Source organism: Symsagittifera roscoffensis, chromosome 2 (genome assembly GCF_963678635.1).
Source record: "Symsagittifera roscoffensis chromosome 2, txSymRosc1.1, whole genome shotgun sequence".
Lineage (NCBI taxonomy): Eukaryota > Metazoa > Xenacoelomorpha > Acoela > Convolutidae > Symsagittifera > Symsagittifera roscoffensis.
Genome location: NC_087063.1, coordinates 15,244,746 through 15,267,411, shown reverse-complemented (window position 1 = coordinate 15,267,411; position 22,666 = coordinate 15,244,746). Strand labels below are relative to the sequence as shown.

At 35.0% G+C, this 22,666-nt stretch overlaps 1 protein-coding gene across 10 annotated transcripts in view; it reads left to right on the top strand.

Moving 5' to 3' along the window:
* The window catches only part of LOC134840469 (glutamate receptor ionotropic, kainate 2-like), a 59,034-nt gene that overhangs the window by 24,203 nt on the left and 12,165 nt on the right, over nucleotides 1–22,666 (top strand). For 9 of the 10 annotated variants that reach the window (XM_063856280.1, XM_063856284.1, XM_063856287.1 and 6 more), the window contains exons 3-14: nucleotides 1,855–2,013; nucleotides 4,750–5,004; nucleotides 8,158–8,351; nucleotides 9,966–10,019; nucleotides 13,338–13,514; nucleotides 14,279–14,434; nucleotides 14,949–14,978; nucleotides 15,974–16,078; nucleotides 16,161–16,268; nucleotides 20,326–20,541; nucleotides 20,754–20,946; nucleotides 21,281–21,466. In XM_063856280.1, the coding sequence (XP_063712350.1) occupies nucleotides 1,855–2,013; nucleotides 4,750–5,004; nucleotides 8,158–8,351; nucleotides 9,966–10,019; nucleotides 13,338–13,514; nucleotides 14,279–14,434; nucleotides 14,949–14,978; nucleotides 15,974–16,078; nucleotides 16,161–16,268; nucleotides 20,326–20,541; nucleotides 20,754–20,946; nucleotides 21,281–21,466 (1,833 nt within the window). The remainder of the gene's footprint in view (nucleotides 1–1,854; nucleotides 2,014–4,749; nucleotides 5,005–8,157; nucleotides 8,352–9,965; nucleotides 10,020–13,337; nucleotides 13,515–14,278; nucleotides 14,435–14,948; nucleotides 14,979–15,973; nucleotides 16,079–16,160; nucleotides 16,269–20,325; nucleotides 20,542–20,753; nucleotides 20,947–21,280; nucleotides 21,467–22,666) is intronic. The other variant, XM_063856288.1, reaches the window with a different exon arrangement.

Here is a 22,666-nt window from a genome sequence, read left to right as displayed (position 1 = left end):
ATATCTTATTAAAACTTTTTATGTCGTGATTCGAACGACATTAAAAATTTTTAAACAAATTTTTACAGTGTCGAGAAAAAACGGTTTAAAATTTTTCATTTTTGGTCTAATTTCGAGCTAATTAGTAAGGAAATTAGTAATTGCGATAGCTTAATTAAGCTTAACTTAAGCCGTGAAAACTTAGTTTTACTCAAGTAAAGGTCGTTTTTGGAGTTTTTCAGCTCATTTTTGGGAATCAAAAACTTGAAAATTCAAAAATATTCCGCAAAATTTTTTTTTGTATTTTTTAGAATTTTTTCAATTTTTTTTAGTCATTTTTCTTCAAAAACTGTTTTCCAATTGACCTAGTTTACTATTACTCTAAAATATGCCTAAGTTCTATTTTTCGTTCAGATTTTTAAATCACAACATGCAAAGAAAACGGCACTAATTTGAGAAATTATTTTTGTATTTTTTTAAAGACTGTGATCGGAACACTCTGTGCTACTTGCACATCAACCGGCTATCCTTGTTTTAAATTACAATTTTTTTATTTACGATTTTCAATGCGTGTGTGAAACTTTTCATTGCATGAAATTGTTCCAAATTCTAACGCGCTGATCTATGACAAATGGAGCGAATTGAAAAAAATTAATTGTTTTCAATCATTTCATACAGAAATCAATTTATATCATTTGAAACTTCACATTGTTGGTGGGACAAAAAAAATTAAAAATCTTAGAAAATTGAAACAAGTCAAACGGTAGTCAGAAAATTTTGAACTATTTGAACTATTTTGAATTTTTTTTTCGGACATCATAATTATGACGTCTTTACATAATTTTGACGCTATAAATTTTCGTCCTACGATTATAAGAAGTTATACTTTTTGTACTTCTCTTACATATTTTATATTTTTTATCAGACTTTTTCCAAAAAAAATTGCGGCATTTATTCTTCGCAATATTGGCTCATTTTGAATTATGCATCCATTGAATTTAAGATCGCATCGCGTCGCTTGCGACAAAATGGAAAAGCAAACCTGTATTGATTGCGCTTCTACCGACATTTTACCCCTCCCCTTAATATCTTAATTTCCAAAACTGAAGTCTAATCAGTTTCACCTGCTAGCTTGCATTGGTGCGTCGAGAGGCTCCCATAGAGCTCATTCTCACCGCCAGTTCAACAATGCAACAATCAATACGAGCTTCAATAGCGCCATACAATAGGAGTAATCTTATCAATGGAGACAGAAGATAAAAAAGCTATTGAGTCCTTTTCGAAAGTCATCTTAAATTCATCGATTGCAAATAGCGATAGGTCCCTCCCTATAATCTTGCCTTCCTTATTTAGAGTACTCTCGATATGATTTTAATTTTTGGTATAAGAACCCTTTCTCTTCGTCAGAAGGTGTCGGCATATCATTGATATTAAATACATAATCCACACACCCGAATGAATGGTATATACTGTGAATTGTTTTATTTAGCAATGCTCTGGCCTGTCAGAAGCATGACGCAATTTTAAAAAAATCGCGACAAGAGTAACTTTTTTAAGGTTATTTTAGCAAAATATTGACGACGAAATATCACTTTTTGCAGTGTTTACATGAAAAGTTAATAAAAAATAAAGGTTAACTTTTTCGCGTTAATCTTTCAAAGTTGCTGAGTGAGGTGTTATGACTGTGGTTCTGTGTATGGTTCTATGTAATAACTAATGGTTCCATGCATAAAACAATGGTTATGTCTCCGTGTATGCTTGTATAAAATAATGGTTCTGTTTACAACAATGGTTCTGTGAGTATTTTTTATCCTAATATTTTTTTATAGGTTTTGCCGTATCATTCTATGTATAATGATTGGTTGTGTGTTGCAGGTGCTATAATTCCCAGTTCGCAGCCGGACCTGCGTCTGTTCCTGCAGTGGACCCTGGATGAGGTGAACAGAGCCAGCTCCTTCCCAGGCACCTCCTTCTCAATCCAGCCCATCATCAAACAGATTGACCCGGACAACGCTTTCCAGACATCGATACAAGGTAAGCTTATAAATAAAGTCACGTGGCGAATCTCTCGTTCGAAAAAGACCAATTGCTCGAAAATTGATTGCTCATGTTTGGTCATTCCATTTGGATTTTTTCAGTCCTGCTATTGTCGGTCGTACAATTGAACTCACTCATTTATTGTTCCAACTACTTTCAAACAAAATGACGGAGTAATCGTGATCGAGTTGGTTTTTCCCCAGACATACTTTGGCTTTTTTACTACCGGTTCTTAACGGAAGTTGAAAAAATCATTCGAAAAGTGTGGTCTCGAGCTCAAAACAAAACAAAATTATTTTACCTTTAATCTTTTTTTGTGAAGTTGTGGGGATTGAAAGATTGCCCATTTGCTCACTTTTACAATTAATGCGCGATATATTTCGTGCATTGACGTGTGAGTGAAGATTTAATCAGTCGTAAAATTTGTTTCAAATTGAATTGAGGCGAGCAATTTAGTCTATTTAATACTTAAATATAACCGAAATATGTCACTTTGTACGTGTTTAAATAGCCCGTTTTTTTTCTTTTGTTTTTAAATGTGTCATTCAATTTCTAAAAGCAAATACAAATCCATAGACATTAAAATGCCGTCGGAATATTCAGGACTTCACCCTGATACAAGCAGCCTTGTTTCCTAATTATTGATGATAATTAATTTAAATCAATATGCAAATATGACTGCTAAGTATCTCGTGCAACTTCCTGTAAATCATAAGTAAGGGTGATGGCGAACCAAGGCTATTTGTTCCGATCATTAAAAATGGGGAATAACTTATTATTCGGGTTCTTTTTTTGTTTTCCATGCAAAATCAGGAAATCAGGTATCCTAAATAATCATTCGAGTGAGTCAAGTGAAATATCTTTTAAAAACCTTTTCAATCGTGATTCAAACTACTTTTTTTTTTTTAATTTCTCAGTATTGAGAAAGTAGTTTGAAATTTTAATTTTGAGTCTGAATAAGAGCAATAAAAGCAATTGAGCAAGCTTATTTATGCTGAATTTAAGCCGTAAAAACTTAGTTTTACTCGAGAAAATTAGTTTTAGAGCTCTTAGCGCTGTTTTGAGCACAAAAAATTCAAAAACTCAAAAAATTTCTGCAAAACAATTTGAAAAAACTTTAAAACTGTTTGAAAACTTTTTTGCAATGATTTTTTTTTTAGTTTTTTTTCTTCAAAAACTATAGTACATTTTGCTTATTTCACTATGCGTATATGCGTAAGTTCTACTTTTTCGTTCACAACGTTCTATCACGCCACGCAAAAAAAACGACACTTATTTGAAAAGAAATATTCTTGGCTATATTCAACATCCCACAATAACCGGCTATCCTTGTTTTGACTGGTTTTGTATTCAAAATTTTGCAAAAAAAACTCATAGCCTAAAAATATTGCCAAAAAGATGACACTTCGGTTTCTTCTGATCGACCCCTCATTAATGGTTGCCATCCATTTGCAAATGGTTTTAAGTTGGATCCCAAGTCGTAAGCTGAATACTGATTGAACGTTGCCCTTGCCCAACAATTAATTTTTGGCAAACAAAAAATTGGCGTATCAACTTTAATTTTACTAGATTATTAAAAAAACATCAAAAATGGTTTTGTAAGTCTGAGTAAATTTGAACATATGAAATCCTGAGACTATCTGAGATTTGTGTTTTGCTTAAAATAAATTTTGTGGAATCAATGTTTTTTCGTTAATACGACCTCTTCAGGTCATTAAATAAAACCTGTTCAGAGGAGACAAACGAACGACCCTTATAGATATAAAGGGGCCTGCTAATTGAAAGAGTCAGTTTTGTGGGTCTTTGCTAAGTCTTAAGTAAGCAAATTTGGCCCAAACTAATCACATTTGTTTGCTCTACTTTGACAAGTTTTGACATTTGGACCAACCTAACTGAGAAAAAGCTATATTCTTTAATATCATTTCAACTCATAACTCGTATGTTTTGACCCTAAATTACTTGAAGCGATCTCTTTTATGAAAAACAAAGTTCGAGTTTTAAAAATGCCCAAGAAAAGTTAATTTGAGCGAGTATGAATGAGTGAAATGTAAGCCCGGTTATTAAGCCGATTAGAATACTAATTGAACCGCATTTGGTCCCGAAAGTTGCAAATAGATCCGGTCAATTTGACTCTTTGCGATAAAACCCACGGGGATTAATTAATGTCTTTTCACAACTTAAGAAATCAGATCAAAATCTATCTCGAGACAAAGCAGAAAAAAATGGTTAATAATGATGAAAACCTTTGAAATTGAGCCTTTTTCTTAGTATTTGTTTGAATTTGAAAAAATTGACCTAGGAAGAAAATGATCAATACAACTTGAATTATTTCATTGTATTGTTGTTAAAACAAAAAAAAAACCATTAGCTAAAATTATTGCTGAGATGTGTCTTTCAGGGGTAATGATAGATCTCAAAAATTTAAGTTGTTCAGTTCAAAAAGTCGACTTGATTTTCAGCCCCGTTCATAAAATTCCTGTTTTTGTCCGTTTTGATACAATCATGACAGTAACAGGAAACAATTTACCAGTAATCGTCTTCAAGCAACTGGCGATGCGATGTAGCTTGAAGGCTAAGTTTTCTATATGATTCATCGTTAATTTTAACTCAAACCAAAAGGGCATTGATATCATTTATGAATTAAGTCTAAAAATCATTCATAAGAAACAAAAAATTAAAATCGCATCAAATTATATAAATAATAGCCAGAAATTACTTGCGTTTTTTTTTCAGCTTGTTCACTGTTGGAGGAGGGCGTGGTGGCGATCTTAGCCCCGCCGGGGAAGAATGCGGGAGCTGCAATCCAGTCTTTCGGGGACATGTTCGAGGTGCCAATCATCCACTACTCGCCCCAGTTCCAGACGGACAACCCAGGCAGCTTCTACATCAACCTCTACCCCCACTACTCCACCATCAATCGCATCATGTATGACATTGTGGACTACTACAAGTGGGAGAGGTTCGCCATCCTGTACGAAACTGAAGACGGTCAGTGATCCAAAAAAGTTTAGCCTACCAATTACTATACCTTTTCCAGTAGTAAAAAAAAACTGTAACTGCAATGATTATTTTCTTAGCCAATTCCGATTTCGAAGAACCATTTTTGCAATAATTTTCAGTTTAGAATAGAGGAGGACTTAGGATTTTCTTGAGAGGCGGCGGACTTTCAAAAAATTGTTCGAAAATTTTGACGACGTTTTTTCAAATTGATTTTCCGAGCACTCTAAGAAAACTACAAAGACCTTATTTTGACCAATATTTTGCGCCGCAAGCAAATTTTTGAGAAAAAAAAACTGGTCAAAAAGCCGTTTTTGGGCTTTTTTTTGAAAAATTTTGACAAAAAATTGCGTTTTTCGGCGCGCGCTCCCCTTCAAAGTTTATATATTGGCGCCAAAGGCGCCTTAAGAAAAAATTTACGATTGGTCGGCCTAAAATTGATATCATAAAATAAAACCAAACGGGGGACCTTTTAGTTGGTGAAGGGGTCGAATGCCTGATTTTTTTTGGTAACAAGGATTTCTAAAATTCCAACTTGAGCTATTTTGATTAGTTATTTCGCGTAATCTACACTTGCGAATTTAGGCTTGTATTAGTACGGATTTTCTTTTTTTCCAACCTAAGTTGCAATTAAAAGTGCTACTATTGTTGGCTTTTTTGAATCGGTAGGCTGCGGTAGCAGTATAATATCATATGTGCTTTGACATTTGATTAGTAAAAAGTTAACTGAACCGGAAAAATTTATTTGTTTCAAAGAGCAGTTCAATCAATGATAGAAAGCTCGATTTCAGAAATTTTGCAACTTAGTCTAGCTCGCAATTTTTTTTTCAAACCCTTAATTGATTTATGTTTTATGTTTTCCAATTTATTACATGCAAATTTGTGACTTTTGTATTTGGCATCGAATTAACAAATTATTAGCATATGAAGCTGCGTTACTGATGGCTTGTTTTTGGGGAACTTAAGCATCCGTGGCTGAGAGGTTATTGCGTGAGACTCAACTTTACTGGGTCGCAGATTTGAATCTGACACAGAGCCGAAATTTTACTACTTTGAAATTGATTTCTACTTTTTCTTATTTCACGTAATAGAGCTGATTTTCGGTCGTATTCTTTCAAGTTTTTGCAAAGCGCAGCTTCGCCTCAGTGTTTAACTTCTGTTCCGATTACGTCACAAAGTGATGAGGAAGCATGCATGCCCTTTTTTAATTACCTCCAAGATAGCGCATAGGATACTAAGTGCGGCGTTTAGGATTTCACTCAGAGTTTTTTTGTGCTGTCAACTTTGTTTGTGTCGAGAAAAACTGGTCTGACTAATTTTTGGGCTGTTAGTCTGAGTTAAACAACTTGACCTCTAAACTTTAACCCACAACAATTTTAACGCTATTTTTGGCATTACAAACATTTCATCTTGCATTTTTTGACTTCATTCATTCGCCATTTTTAGAAAAAAGGGAATCTAGAGAAAAATTTTAAAAAAACGGCTGATTTTTGCAAAATTTGGGCTGTTTTGTGTCAATTTTTTCAAATGTTTTTTTTTCGTTGAAATTTTTTTTTTTTCATATATTTAGAATTCAATTTTTGATATATTTACTTATATCAAGGTAGTCGAAAGAGCACCTTCTTTCAGCAATTTGCTCTCCGTCTTCGAAAATCTCACCGTGAATTGATACAGCTCAAGTAGAATTTGAGACAGCGGAGGATATTTAAAAAAAAACATTCCAAGATTTCATTTGTAAAAGACATTTTGCTTTTAAAAAATATTTTAGGTCGTTGCCCTGATACCAGTAGTTGTATCACTTAGTAACTGATATTTTTTTTGAATTTTTCAGCCAAATACTGACAAATTAGTCATCAAATTGAACGCAAAACAAGAGCCTTTAATATTGTATTCCCATTACAAGAAAATGACCGCTCTTATCGGGACCAAGTGTTGAATGTTTCTACTGCCTTTAGGAAGTAGCTTAAAAAAGCTTGAATAAATTGTGTAGTTTTTCTTGAAAATTTTCTGCCGTTAAGTATAGACTGATATGTTCTGCGCCCTGTAATATATTATAAAAACTAAATAGTTTGTCTCATACGAATTTGAAATGATTTTTGAACCAGATTAACTCACCAATTAGGCGTTAAAAAATGAAGGAAATCGCGCGATAGTTATTTTTTTTTTTCAGTTAACCAGCCCTAGGCCTAACCGAAGTTTAAACATTCAAGGTTAACTACGCTATGGCTGTCTTACAAGAGCTCACCTTGTAAATTGCAGCGCACATGCGATTTGAACCCGCAATCATATGATTACTGGGCACCATCACTACCGATGCACGACATTATAACAAAGTGGCAATTTAAATTTTTCTTTTAATTTAAAAAATGCAAAACCGAAATAGTTTTTCCAATCTGACCTCACGGCATCATTTACTTCCCTCAATGTCTACCTGACTAAAATCGCTCAATGTCTACCTGTTAAAAAGACGATTTTTTTTCTAAAGCTTATTAAAACTTTTTTTCTAAAGCTATTGCTTCGGTTATTAGCAAAAAACATGAATATGTAAATAAAAAGGTTTGTTGTGGACATAAAACTTATAGCTAGAAGTTTAATGCTTGTAACTTCAACCGAAAACTTAGAGACACAGTGCCAGTTTGTTGCCAGTTGCCAGTTTGTTGAAATAACTTGGAAAACCAGTCTACGGTGTACATTCTTCCCACTATTCGAGGGTCAGAAGAAAAATATGAGTTACTTTCAAAAAAATTGGCAATACAGCCTGGATACAAAAAAGTTCGGATCACTTCTTGAAAACGGCAAAAAACTACTCTGAGTAATTTTTTTCAATCAAAATCACAATCCAATATGGGCTTTAAAATAACAACTAACGCGGCCCTATTTGACGTTGATATTGAAATAAAAAGGTATAAATCCGAACATAAATTGGGGGATGAACATTATAAAAAAGCAAGCACAGCTGGTTGTTTTGCAAACCACAATCATCTTGCTTGAAAAAATTTTAAAATATGCTCGTGGAAGTGTTTTGTATAACTTGTTTTTTTTTTCGAATCATGTAGCAACGAAACAATAGTCATGTACTTTATACCAATTTCATGACCAATAAAATCAGAGTTGTAAAGAAAGATGGAGTTTGTGGTGTTTCAGGTCTTCGCCAGATGGGAGATGTGATGCGACTGCAGGACACCTCGAACTCCTCGTTCACTGCGTGGAAGGTGCAGGTGGGGGAGGAGAAGGAGACGAAGGAGCGACTGGTGCAGACTCTGAAGCAGTTCAGGAATACGAGGAAGAGAGTGATTGTAGACTGCCACCCACTCACTCTCATCACACTGCTCAACACAGTAAGTAGCAGGGGGGTGAAATGGAATCGTGAGATTCAATCATTCTAACGCCAAATGAGAATTCAATGAATGATCTGCTGAAACATTTACTTTGGGCTCCCTTGGTGCCAAAGTTGTAAGCCATAAGTATATAATCAAAGGTTTTGTGTAGGGTCAGTTTCAAAGTTGAACTTAATGCTGCACCTCCTCCGCTAAATTTGCCTGGTAATGACGTTCACCTTGGCAAAAAAATACACAATTTGATGAGAAATTTTGACTAAAATAGCAACAAATCCACGTGTTTTTCATCGTAATTGGCTCTAATTCAAAGAAACAATGTAAGCAAGGATAGCCGGTTATTCTGCAAAAAAGCACAGAATGTTCCGACCATCGTCTTAAGAAACACAACAAATTTTTCTTTTCAAATTAGGGTAGTTTATTCGGTGTGGCGTGATAAAAAGATCTTGACAAAAAATTAGAGCTTAAGAATTTCCGACAGTTTTAGTAAAATACTTAAATTGAAAAAAAAAACAATTTTTGTACAAAAATGACTGAAAAAAATCAACAAAAAAACGTGCAATTTTTTTGAAATTTTGAAGTTTTTGATTCCAAAAAGCGCTATGATATTGAAAAAAAAACTAACTTTCCACGAGTAAATCTAAATTGCTACGGCTTAAATTCATCTAGTGTAAGCTTTTAGGTCATTGAAATAAGCTATTGCAAGCTTATTTATTAGCTCGAATTAAGACAAAAATCAGAAATTTCAAACCGGTTTTTCCCGACAGTGGGAAAACTTTTTGAAAATTTCCTAATGTTGTTCGAGTCACGACTAAAAGGGCTTTAATATGATATATCACCCAACCCAGTCTGATGGTTATTTGTGGTACCTGATTTTGTGTAGAAAACAAAAAGAAAGCAAGCAAAAAGAAGAAGGATAGCCGTTTACTGTGCAAGTTGCACAGAAGATTCCAACCATAGTGTTTAAAAAACTACAAGAAAAAGCTTTTTTTTTCAAATTAGTGAAGGAAGTGATTAAAAAGTCTAATGTAAAACTATATTTTGAGCATGTCATTCATAGTAACATAGACACAATTTCATTCATAGTAACATAGACACAATTTCAGAAAATGTCATTCATAGTAACATAGACACAATTTTTTTTGAGAAAACTGATAAGGAAAAAAATTCCGAAAACTTCGACTTTTATTTCAAATTTTTTTTGCAGAATATTTTCCAAAGTTCTGATGTTTTTGGTTCCAAAAATGGAGCTACAAAAGTAATTTTACTTGATCAAAACTAAGTTTTTAGGGATTAAATTTTGCATTCTAATTCGATGAAAAATCAAAAATTTCAAACACTTTTTTTTCGACATTTTTAAATGTGGTTCCAATCACGACTGAAAAACCTTTAATATGATTTATCACTCAATCCTGTCCGATGATTATTTGTGGTACCTGATTTTGAGTGGAAAAAGTAAAAAACTAAAACACAGCCGAATACAAAATTTCTCCCCATTTTCAGTGGTCGGAACAAAAACTTATTGCAATATTTAAGCTATTATCCGAAATCGGATGAAAAATGAAGCCAGTATTGAAAAAGAATTGAAAAAAAACATGTTATTCTGTTATGTTTCAGATGAAAGATCTACAGATGTTGACTGAGTATCATCACTACATCTTCACTTCATTTGTGAGTCACATTATCTTTCTTATTTTTTTCGTACATTTCAATTGGGGGGGGGGGCATGGCAACCATAGTTGAAACAGAAAAAAACAATGAGGCTAGTGATACTGCTATTAAACAACCCATGAAGACGGTTGAAGAAGTCTAAATGTTTCCAATTCTGATAGTTTTTTTAATCAAAATTGTCAAATATTACAACTTTTTCAAGATAATTTCCCAAGAAACCTCAAACAAAGCCATGCTTTTTCGGTCCGCACATTCAAATTGAGTTAAATTAGGGATTTAGAATGCGACGTCTTTAAGTTGAAAACTTTACCTAATTATTTAGGATTTTTTCTTAAAACAAATACTAAAAATATCGAAAGAACTTATTGTCAAAGACACCAATTTATACCTAAAGGGACTTGCGTGTAGCTTCTGTAGACCAAGGGTCCATGATCTGAGTCTAATTTTCGATCGAAATCTAAGAAATTGCCCGTTGATTATTTTCGTCAAAACTGATATTAAGCCTTCATTTCTCACTATGAGTGTGAAAATTTCATAACTTATCACAGTTGCTATTACTCGCATAAGGTACTACTTCCCAAACACGTGCTGTTTGTCACCTATACCGTCTGCGGTGACATTTTAGTGATTTTTGCTGGACAAAACTGATTCAAAATTGTGAATGTCCAGCTAAGTTTGCTGAGAGTCGTAAAGTCTCGCAACAATTTCAAGACAGTGGTCTAGAAATTGTGATTTTTGCTTTTGTGGATTTTGTTTAGATTTGATATAAATGGAATCGCATATGCAACTGTTGTGATTTGTGGTAATACGAATTTCAGTTTATACTTTACAGACCCATTTGGTGTAAATGTGTTTCAATGAACGCCATTTTTTGGCCAAAGCTTTCAAACAGTGCCCCAAAAAGTTATTTTTGGTTTGTTTTTTGTTAAATTCGCATGCTGTGCAAAATAGGTTTGCATAGTGCTTTGGGAGAGCTCGAAAAAAAATGAGTCGACCAAATAAAAGGCCAACAAAATGTTCGGAATTTGTTTCGAAAATCCCCCAGCTCTCAAGAAAATCCTCGCACCTCCCTCTAATTTAAGCAATGGAAACTCAAGTCAATTTGATTAAATGAAAAACAATTGAAAAAACATTTTTTCAACACTACTTAAAGTAATGATTCAAAGGCCTTTCATGTAACCTATCGAACCGATCTAAAATTGTTTATGGTACTTGATTTTGCATGAGAAAAAAAAACAAGTCAGTTACTAAAATTCCTATGCAACTTCAGTGTTCGGAACAATAGGCAACTAACGAGCCGTTAATTAGAGAACGAGCTCTAGTTTGACCTGCTATTCTTCTCCAAGGGACCGGCATGCGAGCGTCCGCCTTTCTACTGACTAACACTAAACCTTCTTTGACAGCATTGAACCTTCGAGAAAATTCATGTGAAGTTGCGTTTGATAAACCCATTACAACAGTTTCAAGTTTAAGTTGAAATTAAGCAATCTTTTGAAGAGAAATGAGCTTATAGGTTGACTCTAACTGTGACATCTGAAACGGAAAGCAGTCCCATAAATTAAAATCATACTTCAAAGATTTGATCTTCCACGTCAAATGATTTTCAATAACTACGTCAATAAGTTCATGTCATGGCCATTAGCATAGATTTAAGTTGAGCCAAACACGTTCGCGCCTTAGCAAGTTTCGATACAATTTCGAGATAGCTTATCCCAATTATTAACTAAATATCAGTACTTCTATGACTCCAAGGAATATCGCGTACATAGAGAGTTGGCAGAGTTTGTTGAAATGTACCAAAGGAGGGGAGGGTTGGCTTAGACTAAATCCCACGGCGGGTGATCATTCTATCCCTTAAACCCTCATATGTTTCCAATCTGAACCCCAGGGCTAAAGGCAAAGTCAATCTAGCCGGGTCCAGAGGACCGGCCTACGTAAGCCACCAACTTATTCCGCCAAATTAAAGTGATCCTCTAGACTCTGGCCAAAGTTAAGTGGACGGCAGAAGTAGTGGACTTTGTTTCCGGCACTGTTCCCGCTGTGTTAAAGGCAAAGTTGTTTAAACAGGGATGAAAACACAGTCGGAAATTAGCGCAGTAATTTTTATGGCGCTTTCCGCTAAGTTTACAGGGTATTAACTCAAGTGTACATAGTTGAAAACATTATGCCAGCGTGATTAGACTAGAATTTTGCCCGAGGGGTTTGCGCAATCCGATTCTTATATTTCTGAAAATAGTCTGCAAGAAAGGTTGCAGAGTTTTGCTGAGTTAAAATTAGGGCAGCTTTTCTTTCATGCTCTTGCGAACTGCCAACTACAAAGTTTTATGATTCAGATATTAAAAGTTTTGGGCTAATGTATGTCTCAGTGGAAAATAGCAGTTAAAATAAATACACTAAAAGTTGGTAAATTTAGGCTTTATTTGGGCAAAATGTTATGACAACTTCGCCCCGATTTCTTGTAAAGTGGACCAATTAGTGGTTCAATTTGTAAACTAAGGTTGCCCTAGAATGCCTCAGGTGTCTCCTAGTTTTGCTGTTGCCGTGAAGGAGTCTCAAATCTCCCGTCCCGTTAGAGTGAAGGGGAGCGGAAAGGGCGAGATTGAGCTGAAATAACTGGAAGAAGATTAGATTTAATTCGAGCAGAAATATGTTCCGGAAAAGTTACAGTTAGAATTAAAATTTATGTTTGGACGCCAGGTTGCTAAAAGCTTTCCAGATTAAACTTTAGAGTCAATTCAATTGCGTTTTGAAAATCATGAAAATGTGAAATTTACGGAAAAAAGGAAAAAAACTCAGAAACATGAAAAATTCTATTGATGAAATCTTCCAAGCCGTGCGAAAAGGATAAGCTTGAGATTCTAAGCAGCGCAAAAAAGGCAATTTACCTGCCAATGCTGACCATATGTTATAAGAATAACTTATCAGCTGGTTTTGTCTTTTGCATCTTTTCGACGAATCACTTTGGTATCTCCGTCAAAAATAACGCCATTTTTAAATACTTACCGTCATCTTCAAGCAAAAAGACTAATCATTGTAGGAGTAGACACAGTAGCTGAAATTCGACTGAAATAGAAAGCAAAAGCCATTGCTCATTACTCGACCAACAGTTTTTCATGTTTTACATGCCAAACGTGATCTCCAAGTTTTCTCTAAATAATGGAGAATTATGATTAATCCAAGAGGGAAAAAACCAGCATACGAGCAGTTCAAATCATGGAAAACTGCCGCTTTATACCCCTACTTAAAATTAGTGTTTAAATTAGTGAATACTTCGCTTCTATGTACTATGTTACTGGGATACTTGACGTGTGATTTCAGGAGTTGACGGAATACTACTTGACGAACTACACGCAGGGAGACATGAACATCACAGTGTTTAAGTTGATGGACTATGACTCATACAGGTACCTGGGCAAGGCCAACGCTTTCAAGAACGCCAGGGCCGACCAGCTGTCTCTACTACCCATCACATACATACGCAACTCCTCCATATCGGTGAGTAGTTAAATTATATTTTATAATAAACTACCAAAAACTCAATGGGCCCATCCCACACCTAGCATAAGTATCAACTTTATGGTGTAACGGGTGGTTTTGCAAAATTAAGTTATGATGACCAAATATAATTATGATAGCCCAATTAGTCTACATTTCAATTTTTGTAACAGTTGGTCTCCGTGAACAGAAGTTATACGAGCAAAAATTTAGAATCACGATTTTAAAATCAGAAGCAGAAAGAGCCAGCAAATGTAGAACTCAATTAATGGCACCGCAGCGGTCAAATTTTTTTCAAAATTTTGGAGCAGCTTCTTTTTTTTGCAAAAGAAACTGCGCCACTTTAAAGAAAATTTCCTGCCCACGCCACATATTTTTCGGGTAAATTTTTCCAGACAACTATAGTTTTAGGAGATGACCTGAAGGAAGCTCTATTTATTGCAATAATCTAAAAGGGATCAGCATTTTTTTAAACTGATTTGATTGCTGATCCTACGAATTTAAAAAACGTCTGAACGCTGGGCTGAAACAAATTTTCTCATTTGATTCACCGAAGGTCTTCATGCTCTTGTTGGGACGGCTGGGGAGATCAGAAGAGGTTTCCAGATCCTGGCCTACTGACCTCACGCATATGTGCAACTAGATGTACATACGCATGCAGACACCCATTAATTAAATTTATTTGTTTTGACTTTTTTGGAGCAATTGATTTTCCTTTCTATAAATTCCTGATTTGACTTCAGATTTCTGCTCTTGTGTTTCAGCTGCAGATGGCGTTGATGTCTGATGCGATCTCGGTGCTGCAGAAAGGACTGATTTCTTTGCAGAACGCGGCGGTTGTCACTCCTAGGAGCATGTCATGCAAGAACCCACAGATGGGCTGGGAGAACGGACTCTCACTCATGAACTACTTGCGTATGGTAGGTATACATAGCCTCATTGGGTCTATATAACAAGCCCCTCTCCAATATTGAAGAAAAAGGGGGGGGGGGTGGTATTTGTAACTTGACTCAATATTCTGGCATGCTCAACCGTTAATTTAGTCCCTCCTTATCGGGTTAATTTTTACGTAACATAGAGACCATTTGGATTGGATTGGCTTGGATTGGATTGTTATCAAGATCCATTTTTCTTTAATTTCGAAAGAAAGGTCAAAAATAAGTCAAAAATAGGTCTCAAAAACAAGTCAAAAGAACTGAAGAAATCGAAGTTCGGAAAAAAAGACTTCTTCAAAATTTTTGGGCAGTTGGGATTGTATTTATGGTTTTGTCCAAAAAACAATTTGCAACTAAACTAATGTAACTTCAACTAATTTATTATACGAGTCAGTTTAAAGATGAACCTTTTAAACCGAGCATCATTTCCTTAAATTGCTTAACTTCCTATGTATATGTTTGCGTCAAAGTTTTTGTTATTCAATTGTTCGTTTTCTAGAAATATTCGTTTAACTGGGAGCCTGAACAGGTAGTGTAAAAATCATCAGACAGCCTAAACTTTCAAAATTTCTTAGTTTGGGCAACCATATTAATAACATACGTTTTAATTAGGTTTGAATTTTACCCGAGAATGATAACATCGGTCTTATCTATTAACATGTTGAACAATTAGTATTAATTTTGTTAACGGTTAGCAGGACATAGTACCCACTGAACAGCAAATATTTTCAGAACAGTTGCTTTTAAACTTAATTTTCCAAACCAAATTTTCGCAAACTAAAACAGATGAAACGATGTTTTTTTAGAAAAAACCTTTGAAGACCAAACTGGTTTTTTCTATAATCAAAAATAGTTTTGGGTATTATGTCTTGGATACTTTGAAACTTAACTCCGTTTTTTTCGTATTTTGTTGTGCTAAACTGTTAATAAACTTAAAAATAAAATCGATCATTTATTATTTTTGATTGCGATTAATTAGTGCCTATTAACCAAAAATACTTTCAAATTACCGTCCTTAATAATGCAATTTTTCCCATGTTAAAGTGTTATCCTAACAGTTGTCCTAAAAATTGTTAATAATCTATTATGGTGACAGGGATAGGAAAAACTCTGGTATGTTGGCGAACTGATTCTGATTTACAATTTAAATGGATTGGGCTCGGCCAAAGACTGTCTTTCAAATTAATACCCTCATTTTCAACTGATGAATTTCAAATTTCGTCTGAGATTATTTTTGGAACACGAACCCAAATTACTAACTTTAAACAAAAAAGGGCTAAATTTAAGATTAATGGTCACTTTTAGGTAAAGTGTCATGACTCAAAGTCATTCTTTTATACTTTCATCTCCTTTTTCTGATGTAGTGATGAAAAACACTTCTGTAAACATGAGTAGTCTAAAAAATTTTCTTTCGACTGGACTCATGTTATGGTTAAGCAAAGTGAGATTATATGATCACATTGGCCTAATAACTGAAATAAATTTTTGTTAAGTTCACCTGATTTGATGTTAACTTAACTTTAGGTCTCAATTCAAGGATTATCTGGAAGTATAGCTTTTAATGGACTCGGCCAACGCACAACCGTACAAGCTACAATCATAGAAAGACGTAACAAAGAACCTTCAGTGGTAAGCTACAATTCAACTATTACGTAACTCCTTATGAAAAGATTGTCACGTAATAATTACTGGTGATTGCCTAATTTTTTAGGTGGGCAATTGGACCAATAGAGACCAAATAAACATCACTGAGTCAAGTCAACTCGTGAATGCCAAGAGTCTTCTTTCGAACAAGACGATACGAGTCACCACAATCATCGTCAGTATTTCAATTGTATATTGAAGATTCAATTTCGAAAAATTTGCAAACTTCGTACAAAATACGGGTTTTCAAATCAGAATTCAGGATATTTATTTAAAATATTTTTGTTCGGTTGAAAAAATAAATTGTGTAAAAACTAATGAGTGAGCAAAAATTGCCGGTTGCTGTAAAAGTACCACAGAAAAATCTGACCACAATTGTGTTGAAAACAGAAAAAATATATATTCCCGCATTTTTTCAATTTTTGGGCGTCTAGTCACCTAGGATTTTAAAAGGAGTTTTTTTTACCGTAGTTAGTTTTTTTGCACAATTAATAACAAAAGCGGGGAAAATATCATAAGAATTTGATTAAACTTTCAAATTTTTTTTTAGATCCGTGTTTTAAATTTTTTGAATGTTTTGGGTTGGAGAAGCTTATCAACTACGAGAAAAAAAATGTCTCAATCTCAATCGATACGGCTTAAAATATTGTTATATGATACAGGGGCGGATCTAGGATTTTCTCGAGGGGGGGCGGATTTTCAAAAAAATTTCGAAAATTTTGTCGACCCTTTTTTTTAGGTCGACCGAATTGATTTTTTGAGCTTTCCCTAAAACGGTTTAGTCCCTGTTTTGGCCAAATTTTCTGCGCCGCAGACAAAATTTGGAAAAAACAATCCAAAAAAAAGCGTTTTTAGGCACTTTTTGGAAATGTTTGACCAAAAAATCGCGTTTTTCGGCGCGCGCTCCCCCCTCAAAATAAGCATATATTGGCGCAGAAGGCGCCTTTGCAACATTTTAGGGTCAGTTGGCCGAAAACGGATTTCCTAAAAAGTACCAAAGGGGGGAACCTTTGGGTCGGCAGGGGGTCGAATCCCTGACGAGGGAGGCGCCCAACCCAAACCCCCTCCCTAAATCCGCCCCTGATATGATATAACACTCGACTATTTGTTGTAACTGAATTTGAGCAAAAAAAACTGTGATACACCCGAAAATCAAATTCCTTCCGCACCAATTTCCGCTCTCAGAACAATGAGAGTAGCTGGCTACTGCGCAAGTAACACCGAAAATTACAAATACAAAAACCTGTGCCAAAAACTAAACTTTTTCCTATTTTCCTGGACGAGTTGCCAACTTTCAAAAATTTAGAATCATTCGCTTTTATTGTTTTTTGGCGCAGCTGTTTGTGTCAACTATCCTTAAAATTGGCCTGTAAAGCACGACAACCAAATTGTTTTTTTTTCAGGCAGCAGACAAACTTGGAGAATTTCCTCGTGTTGTTCAACTGAAAACTGACCAATTTTTTAGCATGACGCTTCATTAGTTGTAGCTCGACGCGTTTTGCATTGTAACTGATTTTACGTGAGAAGAAACACGCCCGAATGATTTTTTTCAATAAATTGATGAAGAAACCAGAGTGGACGGTTGATATGCAGGTGGCACAAGCTTTTCCCATCGTTTGTGTTCCCGATCATTTTACGAAATGGCTAGGAACTACTGCGTAGCGTTGATCATTTTCGTCCGGTTTTGACTACCTGAACACGTTATCGAGAAAAAAAAATTTATTCTCTCAATTGTGATTTAATTCTACCAATGTTTTTAAATAACAGAACCTAAAAAAAAAGCAAAAACAAAAAGTAAGTTTTTTTTCTCATTTTTTCTGAAGAGCATTCCTGGTTTCTTAGATTTTTCGAATGAGGCTATTGTCGCCGAAACATTCTCTTTTTTTGCTCAGCAACATTTGCCAGCTCTCTTTGCTTTCTTTTTTGCATTTTTTTTTTTTGATTGCGTAGTTCAATTTCTTAGTCTAAATTTGATTTTATTTAGCGCTTCTTCTGCAACGAAAAATTTTCAATTTTTTATCTTGAAATCTTTCTTTTTGTTTTAATGTAACAATTTTAAATACAAACTCTTAGTTTTTTGAAGACAACGGTTGAAACTTTCTCAGCTACTGAACAAAAGACTAGACCTAAAAAGTTTCATTTTTTTTGCAGTTTGTTTTTGGAATCACTGATTCTCAAAATGAGAAGAAACACAACCGAATGATCTATTTTAATAAACTGTCGACGAAACCAGAGTGGATGGTTGATATGCAGGTGGCACACACTTTTCCCATCGTTTGTGTTCCCGATCATTTTACGAAATGGCTAGGAACTACTGCGTAGCGTGGATCATTTTCGTCTGGTATTGACTAGCTTAACAGGTTATCGGGAAAACTATTTTTTTTCTGTAAATTTTGATCTGATTCAACTAATTTTTTTAAGTATTAGAATCTAAAAAAAGCAAAATAGTTTTGAAAAAAAAAAAGAAGTTTCTTTTTCTCATTTTTTCTGAAGAGTTTTCCTTGTTTCTTAGATTTTTTTAAAGTATATAAAGTGGCCGCAAAATTCTCCTTGTTTTTGCTCAGCATCTTTTTCTAGCTCTCTTTGCTTTCTGTTTTGCTTTTTTTTTAAATTTTTGCTTGCGTAGTTGAACTTCTTAGTCAAATTTTGATTTTATTTAGTGCTTCTTCTTCAATAAAAAGTTTTCAATTTCTTGTTTTGATTCATTTTTTTTTGTTTTAAGATAAAAAGCTTAAAAACAAATACGTAGTTTTTTGAAGACTGGTTGAAATTTTCTCAGCTACTTGCAGAGCAACCGGCTGTTTTTGTTCCACTCGTGATTTTATTTCAAAAAAATTGAAAAACAAAAACAAAAAAACAGGGACAGGTGGTTACTGTGCAAGTAGCACAAAATGTTTTGACCAAAGTCTTACAAAAAAAACAAAACTTTTTTTTTTATTAGTGTTCTTTTTCATGCGTGGTGTGATCAAAAAAATTGAACAAAACAATAGAACTAGAAAGTTTCAGTTTTTTTGCAGTTTTTTTGGAATCCCTGATTCTCAAAATGAGAAGAAACACACCCGAATGATCTTTTTCAATTAACTGTCGAAGAAACCAGGTTGATATGCAGGTGGCGGAAACTTTTCCCATCTCTTGTGTTCCCGATCGATTTACAAGGACAGCCGGTTACTGCGCAAGTAGCACAAAATGTTTGACCATAGTTTTAAAAAATACATAACTTTCTTTTTCAAATTAGTGTTCTTTTTTTTCTGCGTGGTGTGATAGAAATATCTGAACAGTAAAGTAGAACAAGAAAGTTTCAAATTTTTTCGCAGTTTTTTTGGAATCTCTGATTCTCAAAATGGCGCTAAAAAACCCCAAAAACTAACTTTACTCGAGTACAACTAAACTTTCACGACTTAATTTCAGCATAAATAGGCTATTATAAGCCTGCATTCTCACCTTATTAGCTCGAACATTGACCAAAAATTAAAAATTTCCAGTCAGTTTTTCTTGACACAGAAAGTTTTTTCAAAGTTTTTTTTGTCGTTCGAATCACGACTAAAAGGGTTTTAATATAATATATCACTTTTTCTTCTCCCATGATTGTTTGTGACACCTGATTGTCCGTGGAAAACAAAAAGAAAAAAATAAAACACACCCGGATACAAAGTTCCTCCCCGAAAAAAAATTGTTTTTGATCCTAGTTTCAACGCTTGTGTAGCAAACACTGTGGTTGTAAACACGGGCGGATCTAGGATTTTCTCGAGGGGGCGGATTTTGAAAAAATTTTCAGAAAATTTCATCGACCTTTTTTTAGATCAACCAAATTGGTTTTCCGAGCTCTCCCAGCGCGCTAAAGAGATCCTGTTTTTTTTTGGCGTTTTAGGCACTTTTTTGGAAAGCTGTGACCGAAAAAATTGCGTTTTTTTGGCGCGCGCTCCCCCCTCAAAATTAGTATATATTAGTATATATATTAGTATGTATTTAGAAAACTTTTAGGGTTCGTCGCCAAAAATGGATATCTCAAGATAGAACAAAGGGACCTCAAAATTAAAGCATGCTGACAGCACAGGCGCCTCAAGAAAAATTTCAACGTTGATCCGTCTTCGGATAGCGAGAGGATTAAACACCTGAGGCGTTCTCCACCCCGACCCCTGCGCTGCGTTTCCCAAAATGTGCCCGTGATGGTTTATATGCGTTACGTTTTTTCACGAGTCTGGAAAAAAACTAAAAACCTTGTGCTGTTTTAGTCCGCGCCCTTCACGCAATTAAAAGAGACCGACGACCCCCTGAGTGGAAATGACAGATACGAGGGCTATTGCATGGACCTGTTAGAGTACATGGCCATCTACTTAGACAGACTGGGGGTGGACTTCCAGTACGAGATACACGAAGTAGCTGATGGGAGATATGGGAGTAATACTAAAGATGGATGGGATGGAATGGTCGGCGAACTTATGGAAAATGTGAGATAATATTTTAAACAAAAATTGTCCCGATTTTGAGCTCAAATGTTTTCTAAATGATGTCCTTTTTAAAAGTTGACTGGGCCTACTTGTGACTGGTTGTTTCTACGAAGGCGACATTATAATTTTTGAAATCAATTTTGAAAGTGGGAAATGGCTTTTTAAAGGATAATCGAACTTTTTCGATGCTTATGCTGTGAATTGATTTTTAGCGTGCCGATCTGGCCGTGGCTCCCTTGACCATCAACTATCTCAGACAGGATGCCATAGACTTCTCAACCCCCTTCATGAACTTAGGCATCTCCATCCTGTATCGCATGCAGGAGAGCAAGACTCCCTCCATTTTCTCTTTTCTGAAGCCACTCCATTATGACATTTGGATGTACCTAATTGTCAGTTACATAGGTACATACATTGGTTCAGTATATAAGCCAGACGACATATAAACCAGCTATCAGATAAGCCAAACAAAAATACGGAGGTGTTACATAATAATGATATGCAGCAACCATTTTATAGTTACAATACTCAAGATCGATTTAGAGAGGTGTTGGTGGTGGTGGTGGTGGTGTTTGGGGGGGGGGGGGGGGGGGGAAAGGGTTTAGAGGACGATTCGACTCTTTTGACTCCTATTTTTTTGAACTTACTACAATATATGGGCCATAGTATCTGAACTGCCTAACTGGTTTCTTCTGTCAACCTGTGCAGTTGGATACATTTGGGGCGTGGTCTGTTTCAGCCATCAGCATGGTACTGTTCATCATGGCCCGCTTCACTCCCTACGAGTGGTACAGACCGAATGAGGACTCGGACGAAGTGGAGAACCAGTTCACTCTAATCAACTCCCTATGGTTCGCAGCTGGGGCCATGATGCAACAGGGATCCGAGATCAGTCCACGCGCTCTGTCCACTCGCATAATATCCGGTAGGCACGTCATCATAACTCCCTTCTCACGCTGATATAGAATTTCGCAATAAAGAAAATTCAAATTACATATATTTTTTGTAAATGTCCCATTTTTGAAGCAAAAAAAAACATGGTTTATCTGCTCGAGCTCCGAAAATCTAAAAATTTGGTATCATTATACTGGGAAACACGGCAAAGTATCTAGATCAAGGCAAAAAAAAATTGAAAACTTATTGAAAAAGCCAATTTTGAACAACTTTGAAAAAATTAACATGCGTATACATGAACAACGATCAACATATCACTACTATCTATTCAGCCTAAGACAACCCATCACCCTCGCCCCAATAGCCTTCAATCCACGCCCTTGCCCCAAATAGTTTCTCGAAAAACTGCTGGTTTGGAAATGAATATGAAGAATAAATTACTTAGTAAAATTTAGTAAAAACGAATTTTGCTTAGCATCTGTAGAAACGTGTAGAAACGTTTTTTTATAGGATCTTTGAGTGAATAGTTTCAAATGCGACAAAATGTTATTTTCATGCTAACTACAAAAAAAATTTTGAACTGAAGTTGAAGAAAAGACTTTAGGTTGTTTGTTGAGATCAGACAGTTGTATGTAATGAAAATGATCATGATGTTCTGCTGAATTTGGTGGCAACAGTGGGAAGGGAACTATGGCGCAAAACGTATGAAGTTTTTTTTCGTATGATTTTGACTACCTCAAAGAAAATTCAGTCTCATAATTAAAACCACTTCAGCCATCTATATTAAAAATTCTATTACATTGTTATTAAACATTTTCTGTATGTCGAAACAAAAAGGTCTGAAAGTTTTTGCTTTTCAGACTGATTTTCAACGGGGACTTTTTTTGGATTTTTACTACAATCGCTGTTTGGGCTATACAGTTAGAGAACATAACATCTCAGTGCTTTGGCTTTTTTAAAATCTAATTTCAGTTTGAATCAGAGATGGAAAAAAATTCAAAAATAAATTTGAAATTTTTTGAAAACATTCTTCTTCTTAACTCATTATTCATTACAATTGTGTTTTCTAACTAAAAATCATTAATTTTGATAACGCTTGAAATTGATTTACCGCTGTTTGACTTTTGATTTTTTTTACAATTCAACTTCATATGCTAACAGAAGGCAATTTATGCGCTCTCAAATTAGGAAATAGACTCTAAAAACGTGAAAGACTTTTTTTCGGAAACAG